Below are 10294 nucleotides of genomic sequence, written 5' to 3'. Positions count from 1 at the left end.
AGTGACCGTTTATGGTACGTGCACCGTGCACGCTCCAGGCTCCAGCAGGGCAGAGCCACAGAGAGAGTTACGACATTGAGGGGGCAGAAAACAGCCTGGTCACGTGGTTCATGTTCTCGCGCGAGCCCATAGACTCCAATGCATTCCGTGAAGCCCCGGATGTCCCTTTTCAATAGGAGTCTATGTAGAAGAGCCGCCATTGGACTGAAGCCCCGTGACGTGAACAGAGTTGTCTTAACTCTGTCTTAAAGGGCTAGTGCGCATGCGCACAGCCCTTGCTGCACAGTAGACCTATGTGCGTTCACAGACAGCTAGCTGTTAGCCTGTTAGCAGTGTCCTTAGAAAACACTTTATTAATAATAATAATAGTAATAGTAAAGGTTTGAAAACAGTGTGGTTGTTAAGCAGCTCAACCCTGAAACACAGCAGGTAAGATGAACTGATTCACCTTGTTTTTACTACATTTATCTTTTATATTATTGACTCATCTTTTAACATGGAAGAACACGACGAGTATTTCTCTCATATCTGCTTGTTAGTTATAAATGATCCTAAACAAGCAGTAGTTAATACTAGCAGCAGTAATAATATTGTAACTTGTTATAAACAAGCAGTAGTTAATACTAGCAGCAGTAATAATATTGTAAGTCGCTCCTCCAAAGGGAGATGGCTCTCTTGGCTACATGGCTCTGAGAGAGAGAGAGAGAGAGAGAGAGGGGGAGAGAGGTGGGGGGCGGGCGGGCATAGCCATGGGGTTCGTTCGGAAATGCGCACCGGGAATGTGGTCAGTTTGTTCATAGATATATATAAACTCTAGATAGCTCACCCATGCTGTTGGCCAATGGAGAGCGACGTCGTTACGTGGCGGCCATCTTACCTCGGGACACATAACATTGTGTATATGGGGCATGTACTCTTAAATGACCATAACTTGCTAAATTTTCAACCGATTTTCAAACGGTTTGGTTTGTTATAAACGTCAGAGACGTCCGCATACGTATATGATTTTATACGACGTTCATATAAAAAACATAAATTAAGCAGATAAGATTTGAGCGAGTTATGACTGTTTCTGTTTGAGCTGCCATTGAACATACTGTACTGTAGCCCCGAAGTAAGATGGCTGCCGGGTGAACGACGTCAGAAACTCCGCCTTGAGCCATCTAGTGTTTATATATATATCTATGAGTTTGTTGAGTGTGGTGGGCGGTGACGTCACAGAGTGCGTTCAGTGTGCCTTATTTACGAACGACCACAGCTGTGACGCATTCACACTGGATAACCCCAGCTTCAGCCCCACACACGCTCGCGCACGCACACACACTTGTTGGAATCCTGAATTAAAATAGTAATGAATTGAGCAGCCCTACTTGGATCACTCTCCTCACCGAGGTCAAATAAAGGCTGGCTATGTGATCAAATATGATCTTCCATCCCTACTTGTTACAATTTAAGCTCACAGAAATGGTTGCACTGTACGCTCTCTGCTGCTTGAACTGAGGCAGAACATTAAAAACACATTGGTTACTTTCACCTTATTCACTTTACACCATTGTTCCTTGTGTATTGTTGTATTGTCAATTGTTTATGGGGGATACTGTATATGTGACCATACCATTAACCACCTATTTAAGGCAATTCTGAATCCATTCCATCCACAATAAACACTCCTTGGGCTAAAAACGGCAATAGCCACTTGCCCAATTGTGCCCAATGTGCTGACCTCATCACATTTGTGATGACGGCTATGGCTGTTTTTAACCCAAGGTCCAAGGAGTGTTTTTTTGTGCAAATCTAATGCTTGGAATTGATTCAGAATCATGAAAATGCCCTTTGAACACACATGTCACATCATGCAACATAAAGCTTAATGACATTTTGACATCTTGCCGTATTTAGGTAATTGTATGTTCACATATAAACCCCTATAAAATAAATAGCTCAATACCGACAGCTGGTCAGCAAGTGGATTCATTTTATTATAGGCAATATTTTAGGCCAATAAAAAAAACGATATAACACATTTCCCACCCCGGCTGCCGGACTATAGGTCTGCAGTTATTAAAGTCCTTCCTTATTCTCTTGATTTCAGACCGGAGTCCAGACTGCAGGTGAAGATGAACTCTCCAGACTCAGCCAGGGACGTTTATATTCAGGTGAGACACTACAGGTGAACAGGGAAAAAAAGTTAACTTTAGCGTTATTCATAGTCTGGGGCTGCGTTCGAATTGCTAGGGTTGTTCCCTACTCCCTACTATCCAGACTCAGTGGACTCTAATAGTGATGATTTCGGACAATACTCCCTGTATGGGGAGCACCGAGTCTGACGTCAATATCGGTAGATCGCCTCATATAAGAACTGTTTGAAAAATAAACAAATCATCCCGGCCGTTTAGTTTCACTCATTTGGATATGAAGAATCAACTGACTACAAGAAACCAGTCAAAACGCTGCTGCTGAGTTTCCGCTAGGAACAGACTGTATCAAATAAGTGACTGCAGGCTGTCGTAAAGAGTCACCTCCCTGACAAGGACAGTTTGTTAAATTCTTTTTAAATTCATCGATGAATAAAGAAAGTGATGAATGAAAAAATAGGTTAATGAAAATATGTTTGCAGGCATTTAGGCCTATTTCTATGATAGAAAGGTAATTATTTTTAAAATAACATAGGCATATGATTATTATCAATAAATTAATATTATATCCATTATCCAGCAATATGTGCACCACTTTGACAATATGAAAACATCAGCAGCATGATTAACCACATGAACCCCCGCTAAGCCTGGGGGGGGGGGGGGGGATTCGGCAAAAATAGCCGATCTATAAGCGACGTCCGTGTTGTGAGCTTGTAGATCGGGTACTTTTGGTAAATAATTACCAAAAGTAGCCGATCTACAATACAAGCTCTGCTCACAATACGGACGTTTGGTATTAACAGAAACGGCAGTCCAATTCCAATACATTACTATCTAGGCCTACATAATGAAGTTTTATTATTTATCGCAATTCAATGAAATAATGTTAGATAACATATATTTTTTATGGCAGGAAATAATGAATATTAATAAAACATATGTTCGTGACACAATTAATGCGTCTCACATGCATGTATTTAGCCTACGTTTGTGATAATCTCGCAAATGTATTCTACAGCAAGCAACTGATTCCTCTCCTAACGTCATCATGCGCTGGGCCTGGGTGATACAATGAATCAGATTAGTAATACTATTGCAAATTAATTGTTTTATTATAAATAAAATAAAACAATTGCAAATAAATGCACAGATCATTTGTCTCGAGATCTGTAGCTTCGAGATCCGCCAGGGAAGAAAAGAGAGGGTAAAACGAATGTTTAAAAAGTACATTTGTGTTGATTTCTTTCGCTGGTTCAACTTCTGCCTCTTCTGAGTTGGAGCGCATGCATGCAGAAGCAGCGCACGTGCGCAAACGCGTGCATGTGCGCTCAAGAGCGAGCTTGCGCAATGCATTATGGGGTAGATTTGCTTCACTGTGTTTTTGTAGTGACCATCGGATGGTCCCTACAATTCCCGGTGCATTGTGGGATACTTCAGTCCGCTACATTAGGGTGCAAAAATGCTCACTACATATTCGGACACTATAACAAAATGGCGGAACCCCAAAGTAGTGCACTATATGGGGCATAGGGAATTAATTTGAACGCAGCCTGGGTTTCCGGTGGTGAGGTGACCACTGAACTACAACATGACGTCACGAGCCGAGGTGAAGAGCAAACCACCGCTCAACGTTATTTCAGTTCCGGTGGGTGGTCACCTCGCCACCGAAAATCACAATGAAACTTCTCCAGTTGATTACTAAGATTTTTTGTATTACAAGTTCACTACAGGTGAACAGGGAAAAAAAGTTAACTTTAGCGTTATTCATAGTCTGGGGCTGCGTTCGAATTGCTAGGGTTGTTCCCTACTCCCTACTATCCAGACTCAGTGGACTCTAATAGTGATGATTTCGGACAATACTCCCTGTATGGGGAGCACCGAGTCTGACGTCAATATCGGTAGATCGCCTCATATAAGAACTGTTTGAAAAATAAACAAATCATCCCGGCCGTTTAGTTTCACTCATTTGGATATGAAGAATCAACTGACTACAAGAAACCAGTCAAAACGCTGCTGCTGAGTTTCCGCTAGGAACAGACTGTATCAAATAAGTGACTGCAGGCTGTCGTAAAGAGTCACCTCCCTGACAAGGACAGTTTGTTAAATTATTTTTAAATTCATCGATGAATAAAGAAAGTGATGAATGAAAAAATAGGTTAATGAAAATATGTTTGCAGGCATTTAGGCCTATTTCTATGATAGAAAGGTAATTATTTTTAAAATAACATAGGCATATGATTATTATCAATAAATTAACATTATATCCATTATCCAGCAATATGTGCACCACTTTGACAATATGAAAACATCAGCAGCATGATTAACCACATGAACCCCCGCTAAGCCTGGGGGGGGGGGGGGGGGGGGATTCGGCAAAAATAGCCGATCTATAAGCGACGTCCGTGTTGTGAGCTTGTAGATCGGGTACTTTTGGTAAATAATTACCAAAAGTAGCCGATCTACAATACAAGCTCTGCTCACAATACGGACGTTTGGTATTAACAGAAACGGCAGTCCAATTCCAATAAATTACTATCTAGGCCTACATAATGAAGTTTTATTATTTATCGCAATTCAATGAAATAATGTTAGATAACATATATTTTTTATGGCAGGAAATAATGAATATTAATAAAACATATGTTCGTGACACAAGTAATGCGTCTCACATGCATGTATTTAGCCTACGTTTGTGATAATCTCGCAAATGTATTCTACAGCAAGCAACTGATTCCTCTCCTAACGTCATCATGCGCTGGGCCTGGGTGATACAATGAATCAGATTAGTAATACTATTGCAAATTAATTGTTTTATTATAAATAAAATAAAACAATTGCAAATAAATGCACAGATCATTTGTCTCGAGATCTGTAGCTTCGAGATCCACCAGGGAAGAAAAGAGAGGGTAAAACGAATGTTTAAAAAGTACATTTGTGTTGATTTCTTTCGCTGGTTCAACTTCTGCCTCTTCTGAGTTGGAGCGCATGCATGCAGAAGCAGCGCACGTGCGCAAACGCGTGCATGTGCGCTCAAGAGCGAGCTTGCGCAATGCATTATGGGGTAGATTTGCTTCACTGTGTTTTTGTAGTGACCATCGGATGGTCCCTACAATTCCCGGTGCATTGTGGGATACTTCAGTCCGCTACATTAGGGTGCAAAAATGCTCACTACATATTCGGACACTATAACAAAATGGCGGAACCCCAAAGTAGTGCACTATATGGGGCATAGGGAATTAATTTGAACGCAGCCTGGGTTTCCGGTGGTGAGGTGACCACTGAACTACAACATGACGTCACGAGCCGCGGTGAAGAGCAAACCACCGCTCAACGTTATTTCAGTTCCGGTGGGTTGTCACCTCGCCACCGAAAATCACAATGAAACTTCTCCAGTTGATTACTAAGATTTTTTGTATTACAAGTTTTCTGAAATATATATATATATATATATCTATATATATATATATATATATCTATATATATATATATAGATGTTTAAATATGCATATTAGGCATTATATGCGCTAATGTAATAAAATGTGATGTAAATCAGGCTATGAATGATATATCAACAAACCCTTCTGTAAACTTCTGCAGAATATAGTCATGAATAAGACTGGAAAGTTTGGTGTATGTGAGTGCAACTGAAGTGGAGATTTTTTGTCCCAGGTATGAGGAGAACTCATTTTGAGAAAACGGCCTTTAAAGATTTGTATTGTAAAATTCCAAAACGTTATATTTGAAGCCACTATTTTGAGACAAAATATCTCATCCAAACCTTGGCAACAACATATGCCATATATCATTGGAAAGGTCTGGACCTCGAGCTGACTGTGGTTTGATCCGAATATGGTCACTTCCTTTGTACCAACAACCAATCAATAGAGAGGGTGGATTTTCACCCAGTAAAACGAGCTGTCATTGGCTAAAATAAACTACTAAAATAAACATCTAAATCTGTATTTTGGATGTTTTATTTTGCTTTAGTTTGAACAGGTTTAGGAAGCAAAATAGCACAAAATTGAAAAATCATGATTTCTCCTGCCATGTCTCGCCTTAAACAGGAAGCTGAAGACGTTTCTATTAAACAGGAAGCTGAAGAAGTTTCTATTGCACAGGAAGCTGAAGACGTTTCTATTGAACAGGAAGCTGAAGACGTTTCTATTAAACAGGAAGCTGAAGAGCAGCCACACCTCAGTAAGTTTCATGTTCTCTTCCTTTCTTTAACACAATCAGTGCCGGAAGTCCTTCAAAATAGGAGCTCTGGGGTGCCGGAAAGACATGGCCGCTTTTACTCGGAAACCCATGACCCGGAAACAATCCACTAAAAAAACTTTACATAGCTAGCTTACATTGTGATCGTTTTAATTTATATGATATATGATCCAAAAAGCGTTCATATTTTGCGGGAGAGACGGGGATGAGGAGCAGAAATGAAGCGCCAGCATATCGATCCGTTCAACACCACGGAGAGTGCCCTGGATTAGGAGAGACGAGTCATTCTTTCCGCTGCGCTAACGGCCAAGTCAACGGTAAGCTAACAATTGCCTAGAGTGTAGCATACGGTAGCCGAAAGGCCAACTGACAAAAAAAAAGAGGAAAAAATTCAGAATATTCTTATCTCGCCCCGTATCATTGAGGATGTGCTAAGACGTGTGAGGACGTCGGATGTACGCGTCGATTGGGACCCCTAGGACGTGCTGACACCTCGGATGGACGGAAACGGTTAAAGGAGTAGTGAAACGGAAATGGCATTTTATTTTGAAGTTTCAGCTTGTCTATGCTGGAAACGCTGTCTCTGAAGTTTCTGAACCAATCGGAGCATTGCATCCCTCCAGGCTATGGGTCCTAATACGTCTGTCTCATGCACAGTTTTGGATCCGGTCCGAAACGGAGCCGAGAAGGATTTGGAACCGGTCCGACCAAAACGGCGCTGATCCGATCTGATATAGATCCGGACCCATAGTGCTGTCGGGATTGGGGTGAGAGAGAGAGACAAAGAGAGAGAGAGAGAGCGTGCTCTCGCTCATGTCGAGGTGCAGGAGAGACCCAGCCCTCGTTGACTCTGTTCAACAGACATGTTGAACAGAGTTGTCTGTCTGTTCAACAGACAACACAGTGGACTTGTCACTTTAGAATGAAATAATTACAACGCACGCATGTCTATTTTTGAAACCTATTTTTAAAGTTGAATGGTTTAATATATAAAGCTCGGATCCCCACGGGTAATTTCGGGTAACTGCATTTCAGACGATCCGACCCAGTCCCGCGGCAATTTTGAATGGATCCGACCCTGCCCGAGGGACAAGTCAATATTTTGGGCCCGAACTGGCTCGGTTCTCGGTTCGGCTCTCGGGTATTCGGTTCCGGATGGACCCGTGCTGCCCTCTCTACTACCCGGACACAAAACTTCACATTACTTTTTTTGTATTTTGCTAAAAAAAATCAGAACAGTAATAACCTGTAGTTAGTAACGGTTTAGTCAATCTTATCTTGGTAGGTAATAGCTCATTTTGTACATGGAACATGGAAGAAGAATGGTTTTACATTTTAGGAATCCAGTGTTGACCATCATGTTATGTTTCTGCTCCTAGACATCCTGCACATGTCTTCCCACTGCTCTGAGGTTGAAGTTCAACTTGAATCTGTCACTGAAGACAGTGATGATTGGGAGGAGACCAGTGAAGACGATGATGACGAACAGCGTGACAAGAGTTTCAGTGACTCAGGTTCCCTGAAGAAGCACCAGCGTGTCCACACTGGAGAAAAACCTTTTAACTGTGAACATTGTGACAAGAGATTCAGTCAGTCAGGTAAACTAAAGCAACACCTTCGTGTCCATACTGGAGAAAAACCTTTCCAATGTAAACATTGTGATAAGAGTTTCATCAAACCAAGTTATCTAAAGCGACACCTTCATGTCCACACTGGAGAAAAACCTTTTAACTGTGAACATTGTGACAAGAGTTTCAGTAGGTCAGGTCAACTAAAGCAACACTTTCATGTCCACACTGGAGAAAGACCTTTCCAATGTGAATTCTGTGGCAAGAGTTTCAATCGGTCATATCACCTGACGGATCACCTCCGTGTCCACACTGGAGAAAAACCTTTCCAATGTGAAATCTGTAACAAGAGTTTCAGAATGTCAGGTGAACTGAAGAGACACCAATATGTCCACACTGGAGAAAAACTTTTCCAATGTAAACATTGTGACAAGAGTTTCAACTATTCAAATCATCTAAAGTCACACCTTCGTGTCCATACTGGAGAAAAACCTTTCCAATGTAAACATTGTGACAAGAGTTTTACTGCATCATCTTCCCTGAAAACACACCTTCGTATCCACACTGGAGAAAAACCTTTCCAATGTAAACATTGTGACAAGAGTTTTACTGTATCATATTCCCTGAAAACACACCTTCGTATCCACACTGGAGAAAAACCTTTACGATGTAAACATTGTGACCATTGTGACAAGAGTTTTACTACATCATCTTCCCTGAAAATACACCTCCGTGTCCACACTGGAGAAAGACCTTTCCAATGTAAACATTGTGACAAGAGTTACAAGGATTCAAGTAATCTTCGTTACCACCTTCGTGTCCACAGTTCTCACAGGACAAAAAAACAAAAAAGATGTCCACTTTAAACGGTGTGACCTAAGTTTAAATAACTCGGGTCACTTGCTAAGACACCATTGCATTCACACCATGGGGTAAAAAAAAAGAAAGTTTCCATTTGTTCCTGTCTGTCTTGTATTATGGAGACATAATCTATAGAAGTGCAGCAGCATCCACTCTTAAATCCCTAGACTCTGTTAATCACTCATCGATTAGATGTATTACGGGTGATAGCTATGGTACTCACCATTGTATCTTATTTAACAACGTTGGAAAACTGCATTGGCACCTGTTCTTGTATAAAGCCATGCTTGGAGATTGTCCTAAATACATCTCATCTTTTCTGAAGTACACCCGCACCCGGTCAAGTCGTTTCCCCAAATTCAAGGTACCAAAAGTTAGCCCTGAACTTGCTTTTGGCTTCTGTGGCCCTAATACATGGAATGACCTGCAAACGACATTGAAACTGACCACATTGGTACCCTTAAGTCGTTTTAAATGAATAAATTATGGATTATTATACTGCTCCTATATTTCAAAACAAATATGGGTAAATTCTCCTTCTACAGCACGGCCACCCAGGCGTGGAATGCCCTGACCCCTTCCCTCAACAAAATGCAGATCACTTACATCTTTTAAAACAGGCCTGAAAGTCCACCTTTCAGCAGGCCCAATGGAGAGGAAATGAGCACTTCTCCTTTAAACATGTGACCACGCCCCCTCCTAACTTTCTCCCACTCTGTACATTTAGTGTTTTATTATTTCCTGTAATGATATATTTTGTTGTTTTTGACTATATTGAATTTTTGTTGAGGGGCGCTAACTCCTCCTATTGGGCTTTGTCTTTGTGTGAACACAAACACGATGATTTGATTGGCTGATCATCACCCATAGCGATGTTTGATTGGCTGATGTACATATTGAGGATAAAAACAGTGAGGGCAGAAAAAGTGATTGGCCGGAATGACATTTGTGATTTGATTGGCTGAGCATGGACTGTGATGTATGATGTGATAAGAGCGCCCTTCACTTCACACAAGTGTGATTTTTGTTGTGGATATTTGTTGGAATCAATTTCACTGAACTCTGTTGCTGTTTTACATTTATGTCTAATAAACTATTCAATCAATCCTGTCAATAGAGGCCTCCATTCTCCTGATCTTTAGTTTTTCTCCTCATGTTAAACCTTAAAGGTATATTCAGTGATTTCACTTAATTCAAATATCACTTCTTTTTTTGTTTTGTTGTGATAATCCTCCCTACTATAGAGTGTGCTGACCATATAAGGAGTTCCTCCCTGTCCCCAGTTAACCCGTGTGGGTCAAAAAACCTTAGGTTTGTTTTTGGCTAGGTGGCAAAACCTTCATCCAATCAGGATAGAGAGGGGCCTTCTGCTAATCAGGATCGAGCGGGGGCGGGCCTTGGTGTGCGTGCTGTTAGCCTGTCGCATGTCACCCCACTGTAGTGCGTGCATGTGCACAACTTGTTACCGGGGGGTTTTCCAAATTTACCCAAATCACTGAATGCTCCTTTAAA

The 10294-nt window shown here is 41.3% G+C and overlaps 1 protein-coding gene across 1 annotated transcript; it reads left to right on the top strand.

Moving 5' to 3' along the window:
- Positions 1 to 292: 292 nt before the first annotated feature.
- Positions 293 to 9866, top strand: LOC306914082 (uncharacterized protein). Its single transcript, XM_079490984.1, has 4 exons — positions 293 to 429; positions 2093 to 2156; positions 6203 to 6335; positions 7733 to 9866. The coding sequence occupies exons 2-4, from the start codon at positions 2118 to 2120 to the stop codon at positions 8785 to 8787; spliced, it is 1227 nt and encodes a 408-aa protein (XP_079347110.1). The 5' UTR covers positions 293 to 429; positions 2093 to 2117; the 3' UTR covers positions 8788 to 9866.
- The last annotated feature ends 428 nt before the right edge of the window (positions 9867 to 10294 follow it).

This window comes from Electrona antarctica (assembly GCF_951216825.1).
Source record: "Electrona antarctica genome assembly, chromosome: 21".
Lineage (NCBI taxonomy): Eukaryota > Metazoa > Chordata > Actinopteri > Myctophiformes > Myctophidae > Electrona > Electrona antarctica.
The sequence above is the reverse complement of the archived record's forward strand: the minus strand, read 5'-3'. Positions and strand labels throughout refer to the sequence as shown.

What these genes read in the sequence shown, in the direction of transcription:
- LOC306914082 (XM_079490984.1), top strand. Translation starts at nt 2,118, where the DNA reads ATGAACTCTCCAGACTCAGCCAGGGACGTTTATATTCAG. An exon ending in CCAGGGACGTTTATATTCAG is followed by an intron (nt 2,157 to 6,202) that starts GTGAGACACTAC and finishes CGCCTTAAACAG; the next exon opens with GAAGCTGAAGACGTTTCTAT. An exon ending in TGAAGAGCAGCCACACCTCA is followed by an intron (nt 6,336 to 7,732) that starts GTAAGTTTCATG and finishes TTCTGCTCCTAG; the next exon opens with ACATCCTGCACATGTCTTCC.